We start from the raw sequence: 16225 nt of genomic DNA, 5'->3' as shown, positions 1-16225 counted from the left end.
ATGATATTAAACTAATGTCAACTTTATTGAAAAGTTATTGAAACTGCAAAATTTCTATGACATACCTGTGAGGGGGGTCCAGCAGTCTCTGGTGAGGACAAAGTCACACTCTTCTCAAGCGTGTCCACCTTTTCATAAGTCCGCTTCTGCCGTCCTGGAATCTCCAGAGGTGTGAAGGCCATACTGGGATGGTTACTTGTCCTGCTTATTGACCTGCTGCAAGATGCAACGTCCTCCCTGGAGGAGCACCGTCCCACGCTGTGTGTGCGCTGCGAGGAAGAGCTCTCAGACATCTCAGAATCCAAACTAGCTTTGGTCTCCCGCATGGTGTTTGAGCGACTGACCACCTCCCTCATCTCTTCCATCAAGCGCTCGTTCAGGGCTGTAAGTTCCCCGGTGCTGCCCACAGAACCGGGTCGGCCCTGGGCTCCAGCACCTATCCTCCTCCTGCTTTTTCTCCGAAGGCTAGGTGACGGGCCGGTTGAGTAACCTGAGTCCTGGTAGCTAACGGCGGGAGGTGGTGGTGTGGAATAGTCCTGAGATCCTTGGCTGCCCTGCCGGCTGTGGTGCACCTCCATAGCTCGGAGTACACTCGCTTCTAGGATCCTCAATGACTGCTTCTTCTCCAGGCTGGCGGGTTCCTTCTGAAGTCCCCTTGTCGGGAGAAGCAGAGACTCGGATGCTGAGGTCGGAGAAGGGCTTGGAGACGGGACCGGTGAGGTGGAAAGGAGTCCTTGTTTGGGATCAACATTCACCATGTGCTTGATACACTCCAAGCCTGCTGGACTATAGTCTGAAGGGTTTCTCTTGTGTCTGGATCCGGTGTGAGACTGACCCGGGTGCTGGAGGAGTTTCATCTTCTGGAGGCTGTGATTGTGTCTGGACGGGCCATTGTGTAGGTGGGCACCTTCAACCTCCATATCTACTGGAGGCTCGTCGTAAATGGGGCAATCGGATGATGGATCGTCATAGAGACGTGCAGTTGCTCCATACTGAGGAGATACTGGCCTTGGTGAGTTGGACTGTGGTCGTAGAGACGTTGTAGAGTCCCCAGAGGTCACAAGGCAGAAGCTGCCATTGCTCGCCTTCCTCAAGTGGTGGGCCTGCCTTGAGTCCGCTGCTATTTTTCCTCCTGGTGTGGTTTTGTAAGCCTGCGGGGACAGCATGTAGCCTGAAACAGATTTGATGCTGCCAGGATTGAGTGTGCAGGCATTATGGTCACTGGCTTTGCTCTGTGGGAGATGAAGGGAAGCAGCTCCGCTGGTTCCTCTTGTCTGGCTTCTGCCAATGCTGCTGACCTTTACCAACATGGCGGCTTTGGATCCAGGTGAGGGCTGCCACCTCTGAGATGTGTCTCTTTGCTCTTGCCTGTAAAAAGTAAAAAAAAAAAAAATGGTCAAAATAAGAAAAACAAAAATAAGGAAAGAATTCATAACACCGGAAGGTAACACAAATCTACAGAAGGTGAAGCAGTAAAAGTAACTTTGTTAAAAAGCTAATCTATGAAGCCAAAACCAATCATCTTTATGACGCCTTTAACAAGCCCAAAATCTCCATGGTTGCCTTTATCATCCAGACAAGTCGAGCTAAATTCTCAGCAATTTAGGGTAACTAAGGGTCTGTATAAAATGTCTATTTAATGTCATTGTCAGGAAAACAAAACCACAATTGTTCAACTGAAATAGATTTTAAAACACTACAATGTCTGAGTGTAAAACCGTTTTGTGGTGAAAATGAATGTGGTTCCTTGAATTGTTCTTATTCGAGAGTTTGCCTACAACATGTTATTGTCACTACACCGATCTGCTTCTGTTTGTAAACCCAACAACTCACACAGCTTCAGTACTCCTAGACAGCAGTGCATACTGAAAACAAAAGATCTAATCTGTTCACATCAGGCAGAATAATCATTTAGAAACAAATGTACTCGGACTATTCCCAACAGAACATTTTTGATGTGGCCTCCTAAATCCTAATCACATGTCATTAATCTCCAAAATTAAAAAATATACATTATTATAGTAATTTCCTATCAAATGTTTAAAATACATAGTGAAAACACAAAATAAGTGATAGGTGTTTTAAAAAAGAAAGTCACTTGCAGATTATCCCTTATTGTACAAAAAAAAAAAAAGAAAGAGTAGTAAATACTTAATTTACCGTTATTGTGTGAGGAGATGAAAGTCTGTTCAGTACTGAAAGAAATCTACGAGTGATATGCTTTCGCAGAGCTTTTATGCACAGTACACAACTGGATACCACAGTAAAAAATCCCCAAGAAATCCTCTGATAAAAACTGCTCAGACGACCTCCTCTGGGGATTTTTAATGAGTCACTTCTCAAATTAAGCTCTCATCTGGTCCTACTTCCTCTTACACCTCTACATTTCAATCAAACAAAACAGATCTACCTTATCAAAAGGTACGAGTTAAGAGTAATTTCAGACTGTAGGTAAACAAACACTTATTTTGAAACAACACAGGAACATTGCCGTGAGGAATGCACTTCCCTTCTCTTCTATACGCCGAGGCATATTTGAAGATAAGCGGCCGTTTGAAATGCCAGACAGGTACAGCATCTAGGAAGACTGGAAGTCAGCCATCTGGCAGAGCCCCAAGGCCATTGTAAAGACTGTCAGGCGTGACAACACAACAATCAACAATGTTCAAAGTCTGTCACACTGATAGAGAGGACTTGACACTTGAATCACACAGAGTGTGAATGCTTAGATGGTGTTGGTTTTCTCAAGGTAGTGACGGAGGGGGCGTTGCTGTATGAGTGTTACCCACCACCAAAGAGGAGACTGTAAACAAGTAGCTGCTCTTTCCTGTGAAATTCAGCCTTCTGCATCTGGCATGACACAATGGCATAACATCCTCACAGAATATGCTTAAATGTTGGGAAAGCTACACCACAAATGATCTGTAATGTAGATTTGGGTCTCCAATGTGACACTGATGTTTATGTAAGGTCCACAGATTAAACGCACTGTTGTTTTATGAGTTCTTCCGATGTGAGCAAGCAGGCAGCTCAATTTCCTGTCACATGGAATGACTGGTAAACAGTTCAAAGGACGGACTACACAGTACAAAGAGGAAATACTAATGCAGATATAAATTTAGCGCCAGCTTTACCTCTGGACTTGTGAAACATTCCTCAGAAATACAAACTGTAACGTACACTACCGTTTAAAAGTTTTGGGTCTGTACGATTTTTTTATATTTCTGAAAAGTATCTTACCAAGGCTGTATTTATTTGATCAAAAATACAGTAAAAACTGTAATATTGTGAATTATTATTAGAATGAAAATAACCACTTTTTATTGTAATAGAATATATAACTCTTACTGACACGTGTCACAATTTTCTCTCTTGAAAAACGTAAGAAATAAATAATTTGAACATGAGAACATGGTCTGAATGAACAACATACAGTAATTTGTCACTAATTATACAGTACATCAGTGACGTTTAGTTCATTCAGACATGGAAAAAGACACCAGTAAAACTCAAAACCTGTTTAAACATGTCCCCAAACAACAGTAAGTTTATACATTGCCTTGCAGCCTTTAGTTTGCCTTGCAGCCTTTGGGTGAAACTAGACACATATTGGTAACACCCAGTCTGACATTTAAATAGTTGACAAAAAGGCCCCAAACAAATTAGTAGTTGCCCAAATAGTTACCCATCAAATTCAAAAGGAAAAAACAACAAGAAATTTCCAATAAATCAAGCTATTTTCTTGACATCTGAACATATCTAATGTCAGCAGAATACACTACCGGTCAAAAGTTTGGAAACATTACTATTTTTAATGTTTTTGAACGAAGTCTCTTATGCTCATTAAGGCTGCATTTATTTCATAATAAATACAGAAAAAACAATAATATTGTGAAATATTATTACAATTTAAAATGGTTTTCTATTTTAATATACTTTGAAATATAATTTATTTCTGTGATGCAAAGAATTGTCAGCATCATTACTCCAGTCTTCAGTGTCACATGATCCTTCAGAAATCATTGTAATATGCTGATTTGATACTCAGTTATTATCAATGTTGAAAACAGTTGTGTTGCTTAATATTTTTTTGGAACCTGTGATACTTTTTTCCGGATTCATTAATGAATAAAGGGTTAAAAAGAACAGTATTTATTCAAAATATAAATCTTTTCTAACAATATAAATCTTTACTATCACTTTTCATCAATTTAACACATCTGTGCTGAATAAAAGTATTAATTTCTTTCAAAAAAAAAAAGAAAGAAAAAAAAATTACTGACCCCAAACTTTTGAACGGTAGTGTATATTGTTACAAAAGATTTCTATTTTAAATAAATGCTGATATTTTTTTAACTTTATTCATCAAAGAATCCTGAAAAAGTATCACATATTATAAAATAATATTAAGCAGCACAACTGTTTCCAACATTGATAATAAATCAGCATATTACAATGATTTCTGAAGGATCATGTGACACTGAAGACTGGAGTAATGATGCTGACAATTCAGCTTTGCATCACAGGAATAAATTATACTTTAAAGTATATTAAAATAGAAAACCATAATTTTAAATTGTAATAATATTTCACAATATTATTGTTTTTTCTGTATTTATTATGAAATAAATGCAGCCTTAATGAGCATAAGAGACTTCGTTCAAAAACATTATAAATAGTAATGTTTCCAAACTTTTGACTGGTAGTGTACCTTTATACAAAGAAAAATAAATAACTAAATTCAGTCTTGCTTTTGGATTATTTGCTTTCAGAAAAGTAACCAAATCTACAAGATATTTTTCTTTATTTTCCCCAATAGAAGTGAATGAGTTACTACAGCAACCAAGACTTCTTGTCCTTGACGCTAAAGCATCTCACTAACACATGACGTGTTGCAGACTGTATTTATACATACCCCCAGTAAAAAAAAAGTACTGTGTGACCATGAAAGCACTGAAGAACAAAAACTAGTAAAATGAGAGCGGAAGAGAGAAACTGAGAGAGTGAGAGATTAGTCATGGAAGGCTGCTTTGGTTGGTATTAGAATCAACGTTGGCATTCCTTCCACTGATCACTCAAAGGCGCCAGGATTGTTTAAATAGCAGGACAATGCGTGGTTGTTAAGCGTCATGGCAATGGTTCTCCTACCATAATGTTTCATAATAAGATCCTTGTGGTGAGGGAGAGTAGTTGCTACCAAACAGACTGATGAAAAACAACCTCGCATATTAATGTATCACAAAACAAATGTTGAGATAATTCTGCATTTCGAATTTAATTGATTATCCATTGATTAAACCAAATTCCATGTGCACATTATGACAATTCATAGATGAATTAGAGTTCATGCACACATTTTATTAGTGTCTTTGTGTAAAGGAGGTCAGCATGGCTAAAAAAGCAAGATGAAATCCTGTAGAGCCACTCTGGATAATTTAATTTGGCAGTGAGGAAAATAAGGTTAACTAGTCAGGGAGGATCAATTTGTCCCAGGCCGTCTGGTACAATAGTCCAAACAGAGGCGAGAGATTAGGAGCTTCAGAGGGTGAAATGTGTCTAACCTTATTATTTTTATGAATGCATTGGACTTTCCATGAGTACTGGAAAACATAATCAAGACAATGTATCCAAAACTCTTCCACAACTAAAGAGGAAAACTGAAATAATGGGCTATTTTCATCGTATGGACAGGAAGAGGAAATGTGCTCTATAGCAAAAACCTGAAACATGACTCAGAGTTGACAATCATCTTTTCAACAGATGTGAAAGACTTAGCAGCATTAACATACACTCATATACAGTACACTACCGTTCAAAAGTTTGTAGTCTGTGTAAATGTTTTTCCCTTATGCTCATCAAGGATGCCATTATTTGATTAAAAATGCAATAAAACAGTAATATTATGAAATGTTATTACAAATTAAAATCACTGCTTTCTATTTTAATATATTTTAAAACGTAATGTATTTCTGTAGTGGCAAAGCTGAATTTTCAACATCATTACTCCAGTTTTTGGTGTCATGTGACCCTTCAGAAATCATTCTAATACGATGATTTGGTGCTCAAGAAACATTTTTTTCTTCTGTTAAAAACAGTTATGCTGCTTAGTATTTTTGTGGAAACCGTAATACAGTTATTTGACGAATAGAGAGTTCAAAAGAATAGAAATCTTTCAACAGCGACAGTCTTCGCTGTCACTATTGATAAATCCCTGCTGAACATCAACACTGAAAATGATTTGATTTTCAATCTTTGCTCAGTGAAGCAAATTAAGGTCTCTTGAGGACTTAGAGGACTCAGCTGTTTGCGGACAGCTGAACACCTCTCACTATTGAGCCAGTGAGTCTAGCTTCTTCACATACCGCACACGTGACCAGCCCATCCTCTCCCTCCACACCCTGCTCTCAAAAGACTTAAGAACAACTTAAGCAGATAATTCAAATTATTAAGAGCAATAAAGCCTGACCACAAACAGGGTGGGAATCACTAGGGTCTCTACAAAACTACAAAATCTTGCAGTTCTCACAATTAGATTTACTGGTTATGGCTAAATTATGGTTCATTACTTTTGTCTGCAACAAGCAACACTTTCTAAATCTAGCATATTGTATGTTTCACACCAAGCTCATGGTGTATATGTATATTGGGCACCCGGAAAAGGCAGTCAGAGGGGCGGCTCGGCATATGGACAATGAGATGGCTCTGGAATCTCAGCACTAATCTACATCTGTTGATATGAAATCAGATAGCATGAGAATGCACAGCTCTGATTACAGCTGTGAAAACTGTCTATTCTCTCACAAACAGTGAACATACTGTACAGAGGATAAGGCCAACAGTATGACCAAAACATGTGGAAGTTAGTTTCAAATACTTTTTTCCATGAGAGATGATTGTGTTTACGGGTGAAAAGAGAGGTCCCAACAACTAGAGTCGCAGTTCTGGTCAACTACATAAATACATAAAGAATCATAAAGGTAAAAAAAATAACTTGTTAATTAACTTGTAAGTTCAGCAAACACTAAATCATTCTGAAAAACACTAGCCCTGCACCAGGCTGAGTTTCTCCACGTTTAAAGCAGAGCCAGCGGATCAAGGCAGCAATCTGTTCTCAATGTATTTTAAGCAACACCAAAGGCACGACTAAAATAAAACAAAACAGGGGAAATTGCTCTACTTTCATATACGATCTGTGTTAGGCCACTAATCTAGTTTTCAGAGAAAAGGACTGAGGTAACAAAACGTGTGAGACAGAAGCGCAAAAGATTTAACAAAGCCTGACTGAGTAGCTTCAGTGTGTCTCTTTACAGTTTAATGTTTATGACCATTTAAAGGTAAAAGCATGAGAAAGTCCAAATGATTTCTGAAATCTGAGATTCCCCTTTAGCAATACTCCCTGAGGATATTAATGGTGACCTTTTCACTCCAAACATGAGCAATAGCCTGTAAAAAGACCAAATAATTCATTTAAAATGTCTTTTGCAATCTCAGCTCTTTATTAACTCCCAGACATTCCCCAAATCAAACAAATCTTGTGAGCATAACACAAGCGAAAGTAAAAGCACGAGACTGGCAAAAAAGTTCCACTTCTCCTTTACAGCTTTCACTTTTGGTATCTATCTAACCAAGCCAATATACAGCGTTTGTTTTTTTCGTCAGGACCTTCTGAGAAATCCCCATAAATACCAATATCATAATGATAACGGCATGCATCATTGCTGTAGTTATCATTAACTCCACCCCTGAATCATTTCACTCTGAAAAACATGCCATAAAAAGACTCTAAATATCAATGCATGTGTTTTAACTCCTTCAAAGGAAAGTCTGCTAAATCATTTGTCCACAAAGAGAAGGTTGTATTAGGCTGGGTGTTAATTTAATGTCTTAGATCCCACTCCAATTCATTCTATGGGAAACCGTAACAGCTGGTCCTCAGGGATTTGCATGCTTAACTAAAACCCTTGTCTTCCTATAGCAGACACTCGGCCTGGGGTCCGCCTGCAGGACAAAAGAATTTCGTGACCCCTTCACAACTTCCCCAGGTCATCCCTGGGTTACGTTACACCATTGCGTCACACGGCAAAGGAAGCACTGAGGTGTCCTCTAATCTGCAATCTTCTCGCCATGGTAACTTACTAAACGGCTGAATGCTAGATAACACACAGACATTGTTGAATAAACCCTTGTGATCTCTAGTGCAGATGTGGAAAAAGTAAGCTTCCTTTTTCTTGACACTTAATAACTTTCACAGAAACACCCCCGTCCCTGCCACCTATTCATCATTTAAACAGGATCACATTGTATGTGTGTGCCAGTGTGTTTGTGTTTGTTTACAGGGATTTGGTTTGCATGTTTACAGAATCCTCTGACTAGGGTCAACCTCTGCTTGCCCGTACCACGACTGTGTCCTGAAGGGGCGGGTGTGATGACTACCAGATTTAGCACTTTGTTCATCAATCAGGGGAAGTTGATTGTCCCAAACACACCATATGATAACACAGATGGTGTTGTTTGGATCATTGTCAGACTGATATTTTATGACCACTCCCTAGCTTTTATTTTTAGATGAACAAACAACAGAAATCGTTATTGGAGACTCCTTCCCCTTGAGGTATGAAACAATAACAAAGAACATGTCACAACAGATCAATAATAATTATACAGCAATTCAGCAAAGGAACCTTTCTTCATTCTGGTGTAACCACACATGGGACAGTAGGAGCCAAAATAAATATCTGGTGAAATATCTAAACAAGATTTTGATGCTAAAATTTATTAAACCATCGTTTGTTTGTTTTTTACAGTTCACCTACTAGTCCTCACCTACTAGAATTTGGGAAACTTAATCGGCAAATTAAAAAAGCACATTAAAAATCGCCACAATATTCACAATCCACCTTAATTTATAATGTCGCCAAAAATTCACAGATTTTTAAACAATGTTTTTGAGGGTGCGTTCACACATCGTTTGGTTCGATTAAAACGAACCCTGGTGCGATTGCTCTGTTAGTGCGGTTCATTTGAACATGTGTGAACCCTGGTGCGCACCAAACAAGCGGACCAAGACCACTGAAAAGATGGGTCTCGGTCCGCTTCCAAATGAACTCTGGTGCGGTTCGAATGATATATGAACACAACACGGACCAAAGACATGTAAACGAACTAAAAACAGGAAGATGAGACCCTAAAAAAGACAGAATCCTCAGGCATATAGGTTTTCTCTCGTCATAATCGCGAGTTTGCCCTATCACAGGCATCAGACGCGTGTCTCCCATGCAGCAGATCGTTTGTGTGTGTGACGGATGGATTTCCGCCGCTGTTTCACTTCTTTTACACATTTTATAAGCTCTTCACGAGTTCCCAACTGGCCAAAATACCATCATATGCAGTGCTACTCACACACAACGAGCGCATTTACCTCAGCACACAGCATTGTTGATGTTCGGTAAGTTCTGTCTCAAAATAGGCAATACGTCATAAAATCCGACCAATCAGGTTGTGACTATATCCTTTTGCCTTTAGGTTCGTTGATAAACACTAATCAGACCAGGACTAAATGTTATTTTTTCTTTTTTGGTCCGGACCAAATGAACCAAACGAACCGAACTACAAGTGTGACCGCACCCTGAAAGAAGTATCTTAGGCTCACCAAAAATGTATTTGTTATATAATTACAACTTAAAATAACTCTTTTCTGTTTTAATTTATTTCAAATGTAACTTTTGAACAGCAGTGTATCATTAATATTCAAAATATCTCCCAGCCCTACTCACAGCCCACAAAAGTTTTTTGAAAACAACTAAGATATTATCATACTTCTAAATTAGGCACAATGCACTCATGAAGCTATAGCTATGGTCTCTGATTCTCTCGCACACAGCTGTCTATTGTTTTGTACATCGTATGACCTTTGAAAAATGTGAGTCATCCGTAAGGAGGCTTAGACGTGTGGGGTTCCCGAGAGAGATATACTGTTGCTTGTGAAGTCTGAAACAAATTGAAGGCGAGGCGGTGGGAGATGAGTGGTTTGTTGCCCTTCTAGTTTTACCTAAAGGTCAAAAATTTGTTGCCCTTCTAGTTTTACAAAAAGGTTAAAAATGTTGGGCCTCCCAGAGACAACAGTCATGCGTATCTGAAGCGAAGACAGATGACAGCTCTTCATAGCACTCACCACTCATCAAGTAGCTTGTGCCACAATATTTCAAAATCCTCCCAAGCAGTGGGATCACACTGTTAAGATATTGGAGTCCAATAACTCTCTTTCCATGGGTGGATTTGAAAGAACGAAGGCCCTGCTAAACATTTCCCTGAAATAGAAAGAACCGCTGTATATGCTGGATAATGTATACCGTGGCTTCAAGAGCGCTTTTCTTTGCAGGAAAAAGGGAAAGTCCAGTCACGTTCGAACCACAATGGTTTGGCTCTCCCTGGGCCCCGACCCCAGCAGCTTTCATCTAGTGGGGCCCAGAGATTGTTTTAGGAAAGAATGAATGGCCTAAGTACTGTAGTTGGGTAAAGCATAAGGCACTGAAATAACAGAGACATAGCCCAGTGCCAGGTGAAATAGAGCTGGCATGACTGGAATCTGGTTATGAAGGTGGTTTGATGGGTCTGGGAAGAAACCAGCAAACTCTCATAAAGCACTCCATAATAAGGGTTATGAGGAAATATCAACTTTTTACATTTGGCAACAATTTATCTAAATGACTGCTTTTTTTAAATTTTACTACTCTGTCACCATTACAGTATAACGCATGGGGGAAAAAAAAAAAGTGTATTATTTGAGCTGTAAAGCTGTTTCAATATTTTTTTATGATTTACAGCACAAATAATACACAAATTTTAACAGAAGAATTAATGTAAATATTTTTATAACTGCTTTTAAAGGGTTAGTTCACCCAAAAATGAAAATAATGTAATTTATTACTCACCCTCATGTCATTCCACAGCCGTAAGACCTTCGTTCATCTTTGGAACACAAATTAAGATATTTTTGATAAAATCCGATGGCTCAGTGAGGCCTCCATAGACAGCAAGTTAGTTTACACTTTCAAATGCCCAGAAAGGTACTAAAAACATATTTAAAACAGTTCATGTGAGTTCAGTGGTTCTACCTTGATATTATAAAGTGACGAGACTTCTTTTTGTGCGCCAAAAAACAAAATAACGACTTTTCAACAATATCTAGTGACGGCCGATTTCAAAACACTGCTTCGAATCTTTTGTTTCGAATCAGTGATTCGGACTGCATGCCAAACTGCTAACGTGACTTTGGCACTCCAAATCACTGATTCGAAACAATAGAACCATCTGAACTGTTTTAAATATGTTTTTATTACCTTTCTGGGCATTTGAAAGTGTAAATTAACTTGCTGTCTAAGGAGGCCTCACTGAGCCATCGGTTTTTATCAAAAATATCTTAATTTGTGTTCCGAAGATGAATAAAAGTCTTACAGGTGCAGAACGACATTAGGGTGAGTAATAAATGACAATATTTTCATTTTTGGGTGAACTAACCCTTTAAATCCCATAAAAATTGCACCCCTTCACTTCCACTAAGTGCCTCAATGAAATCTTGATTCTAGCTTTTTCTAAAGAAAATGAGGGACAAGTCAAAATTTATTTTTTGTGGTAATCAACATTATGCCACAAGTGCTGCCAGTTGAGCGTAACTTTTATGGATCCAGAATGTTCTTTTAATCTCAGGGAAAATGAGAGCGATATTCCAGCAGTCAAAGATAATTGGTCTCTGGTTACGGACAGTTATTTCTGAGGAAATATAACGGCTAGACTCAAGATAACATGCAGAAAAAGCCCAGAGGCCTACCTGAGAGAGTCTTTGCTGCTTTCTGCGCCATGGATGTCTGGTTTCTGTCTGTTGTCCATTTCTTGTTCTTTAGGCTCTTTGTCGGCAAATTCTGGCTCTTTAGTGTAGGGCTCCAAGGGTGGTAGAGGGGTGCATCTATCTTGACTCCCTATGGAGTCCCCATGTTGCCTTTCTTTAGTACCCCCATCGGTCTTGCGCTCAGATGCTGTGTTGCGTTTCATGGCCTGGAGCTGAGACAGGGGGACAATATCTGCACCCTGCGGCCTGTGCCACACGGTGATCCGGCCGGCAGAGTTGTAGTAGTAGAACCTGCTGCTCTGGGGGTCAAAAAGCTCCCACCACTGGTTGCCATCAGCCTGGCGGACGGGCACGTTAGTCGGCGGGTCCCAGCCACACTCTCCTGTGGCCAGATTCACGTACATGCGCTCTTGTGAACGAGGTTCCAGGATTTCCACCCAATCAGCGCTGAGAAGACAGAGACAGAGTATTATCACCATTTAAATCATATTTAAATTTAATTTTAAATGAATCATATTTATTATACAAAAAACAAACATGACACATTTATTATCATAATATTGACCGTGATTGTTTTCCGGAATCGTAGTAAATTAAAATCAAATCAACTCAAAATGGCACAAATGCGCTGTTATAAATTAGAAGCCGGGCTTCATGGTCAATCTCTTAAGTGTAATCTGATGGATGTGTTATCAAGGGAATTAGGCCAAAGCCAGAGAGAGATTCACCATGTGTGAGAGTGCATGCACAGAAACGCTGTCTCAGCACACCCATAATCCTATCAGCAGATACAGCCACAGACGAGGAAACAAAGTTGTGAGCTGGAAAGCATTCACATATATTCCTATATACACATGCACCCCGATCACCGGGAGACAAGTCAGGACTCCCATCCGGTCACAGATGCACTTGTCATGGTCTGAAAAGCTCTCTAAGTCATCTTAGTATGTCATGTGACTGCTAAAATATTTATAGATGACAAGGACTAAAGACCATGCAACCATCTTGGAATCACATACACAGACACTGAGGTGTGGAAAGTTAGTTTAAAAACATGTTTGACCAGACACTTAACATTACACTTGACAATATGAATTGAGCACGGTGACTACCATGAGAATAAGAGGTATTCATTTTATAAATGCATACTATTGATCTTATTATGAATGATTCATCTCTGCATGTTTATTTATTTTTTACCTTTTGACCCAAATAAAAGGCACTACATTTTACAACAAGACTCAAACTCAAGTCAAAACCTTTCACCTCCGTCTGAGACACCACATGGGGAAAGTGACATCGGATGGAGACCTAAACAACAACAAAAAAAATTGAATGTAGCTAATTTGGGTCATGTTAGCCCTCTGAGAAACCTATTATGTTTCTTTTGATCTAGTTTCCTAATGCAGAAAATCTTAAGTGTGCTAATTTAAGCCATGTGGGTGCTCAGACTATCTGTCCCAGGCGGCGGGATTTCTTCTTTAGGCCACCCAAACCATCGAAAGGCTTGCTATGACTCATTCCAAGAGTCAAAATACTCAAAATACATGAGACATTTATCTCATGTGGTTTAAACTTTAAACCTTAGTAAAATAAACAAACACTTACATACTAGAATAAAACGTGAGACGATATGAAAACTCAGATGTCTAGACATGTAGACACAGCTACTGTAAATTATCATTTTGATTCATCTTCAGCTGTTTAGCATGGTCTGATGATGCTCCAGTGTTAGCTTCTATGCCACAACAAGTGTGCCCCTTCACTCCTGCCACGTGCCCTCTATACCACTGGTTGGAGAGTGAACAGTGTGCTTGTGTGTTGTCACGTCCATATGTCCATTTGTTCCCTGGGCTTCAACCCAAGCTGTGGCTCAGGATCAGAAATAGTCAGCCCACCTGTTCAAAGGTGCTTGAAACGTAACATAAGCAGTCCAACTGTCTTTACTGTTCTACTCCTTACATTTGAGAAAACAACACATACCAAATCTGTTAATATATCATTGCATCTTCCTAAAAACAAATGTAGATATACAGAGGCCAAGAGAGACTAATATACAGCTGGTGCCAGGTAAGCTGGGAAACACAAACCAAAACAACAGACCTCAGCAGAGACATACTGGGGCACCATCTGTCTCCAACATACCAATCAGCTCATTTTACCTTCATTAACACCATTAAATATTTAAGCCTTGCCTTGAGAGAAACAGCAACTGACCTGTGGAAATGCACTGATTTTATGTCGATGCATGTGCAAGTGTGTGTGCACAATTGTCAATTTGACTAAATTAATTATGGGCAAGATTGACAATGTTACTGCTCATGAAGAATCCTGTCCTGCAGAGTGTATTCTGCACAAACTGTTTCTCGCTACTAGATCAAGAGCTTTATGGGTGGGAGCCGTGTAATTGAAGAGCAGTTAAACTTGGAGGCCTTTTGTGTGCTGAACTCCACCCACCTTTTTCTCACTCGTTCACGCGGTCTCAAGAGGCATTCAGTCTCTGCAACAGAATCCTTATGACTAAATTCCTCCTAATCAAGTTCAAAATGTTTGGCATTAATTTATCAAGAAAACAGAAGAATGTGAAAAGTTGCATAAGAAAGCATGAGGTATTCAGGTTGACTGCCAAGACCACTGTAAAAATCAAACAGACTGGCATGTGGTTGAGTGGTGTCATTGTGGTATTTCCTGGGTAAATATGCAAGCACATTAGTAAGAGTTGAGTTTTGTTGACAAGCATAGAGAAGAATCTCCATCCTTTAATAAAAAAAAAACTAAAATCGAAACTCTAAAATTAATAATAGAAAGAATTAATGCTGTTAGATATTCTTTTTCACATTATAGAAAATCTTTTTGTGCAATAATCAAGTAGGTATCCCGTTACCTTCCTGTCTGTAACAAATTTACCAAATTAAAAAATATTAAAGCTGCAGTCCGTAAGTTTTGCCTCTTTGTCGCCATCTCTGTTCGAAACCTGCAATTGCAGTTATTTGCAGAATTATCATCTTTACGTGGGTTGTGCATCGGCACGGCTCCACAGCGCGGATGAATCTAATGTCAGCGCACCGGAACTTCGGAATCACAGATTCTACATCTTGGAAGTATGACCAAAATAAGAATTTTCACCGGAAAATGTCATCTGAACATGTCTGCCACTTTTGTTCTGACCAACTGAGAAAAAAAGCATTACAATAAATTGCGCTACCAATGATGATTAAATCTAACGATCGCTCGGATCACGTCAAACCATGCAAATTATTATTATTGTTATACTTTGTTCTCAAATTGTTAATGTTATCAGCATTGCATGACCATGTATTAGCGTTACCTGTAGATTTCAATTTCTGTAGCCACTCCGCAGTCCTACGTCTTTTGCTTTTGACTACGGGTTAATCTCCAGTTATCACTGATGATTGTCATTTGGACCTTTCTGGATTACAATCCGCCATCAAAATAAGTTTAATTATTCCAGCTGCTGTGAGAAAAGGCTATAAATGAAACGCCACCTGCAGCATCCTCACATGACATATAGCCTACTAGCTGGGACTCCTTCTTTATGTAAACAGTCGTGATGTAAATGACGCAAAGACTAACAGCTGCATGCTAGAAACCTACCAGTACCACTCTATTTAGAAAACATTATTACAAGTTTACCGTTGTGAATCGGTAAGGAGATAAGTTTTGAACACTGGCTGGTTATGTACTTGCCTAAAAACTGATTTTGGATAATTTTTAAACCAAAAAAAGTTACAGACTGCAGCGTTAAATTTTAACCCTTTTTAGGTCAAACTGTGCCTGTATCGCCTCCTGGTTCTATTCTCTGCAAGTAGTGCTTCATGGGCATTACTTTTTGGGAATATATCAATTTAAATAAAATAAAAATGTCACCAAAAGCAGGCAGCACACAAGAAAGCATCATACTAAGACTTTCACCCTCTTCTTGAGTCTAGCTTTGTATGACAAAATATATTTTTAGAAAGTGTTTAATAATATGTCAAATCATTTCCTCATATATAAAACAATTAAATTATTTTTCAAATTCTTGAAGTCTAGGAATGTGCACCATTGTTTAAAAATAGCTGCAAAATGGCTGGTCTCCAAGCACTGAAAAACAACGACATTATGGACTAAATCCATTGTTCCAAAATGAGGCCAAATGCCGTTTTTATTCAGTGCTTTTTTTAGGAGTGCAATTTTAAAATTCCACTTTAGGTGTTTCTGATTTAGACTATCCGAGACCCCTCTGAAACAGCGGGAAAAATGCAACAAACTTCACAATAATTCTCTATGCCAAAGTCTATTAGCTGCCATTTACTCCTCATAAAGCTAAACGCCAGGCCAAATAACATACTATTCTGAGTTTGACACTTGACAAACATT

The 16225-nt window shown here is 38.9% G+C and overlaps 1 protein-coding gene across 3 annotated transcripts in view; it reads right to left on the bottom strand.

Moving 5' to 3' along the window:
• Positions 1 to 16225, bottom strand: part of arhgap46a (Rho GTPase activating protein 46a) — a 38243-nt gene that overhangs the window by 11292 nt on the left and 10726 nt on the right. For 2 of the 3 annotated variants that reach the window (XM_051911765.1, XM_051911764.1), the window contains 2 exons: positions 11828 to 12292; positions 66 to 1368 (listed from right to left, as the gene is read on the bottom strand). In XM_051911765.1, the coding sequence (XP_051767725.1) occupies positions 66 to 1368; positions 11828 to 12249 (1725 nt within the window). In that variant the 5' untranslated portion in view covers positions 12250 to 12292. Of the gene's footprint in view, positions 1 to 65; positions 1369 to 2160; positions 2272 to 11827; positions 12293 to 16225 lie in introns of those variants that run through there. The other variant, XM_051911766.1, reaches the window with a different exon arrangement.

The sequence above is a fragment of the Ctenopharyngodon idella genome, chromosome 11 (genome assembly GCF_019924925.1).
Source record: "Ctenopharyngodon idella isolate HZGC_01 chromosome 11, HZGC01, whole genome shotgun sequence".
NCBI lineage: Eukaryota > Metazoa > Chordata > Actinopteri > Cypriniformes > Xenocyprididae > Ctenopharyngodon > Ctenopharyngodon idella.
The sequence above is the reverse complement of the archived record's forward strand: the minus strand, read 5'-3'. Positions and strand labels throughout refer to the sequence as shown.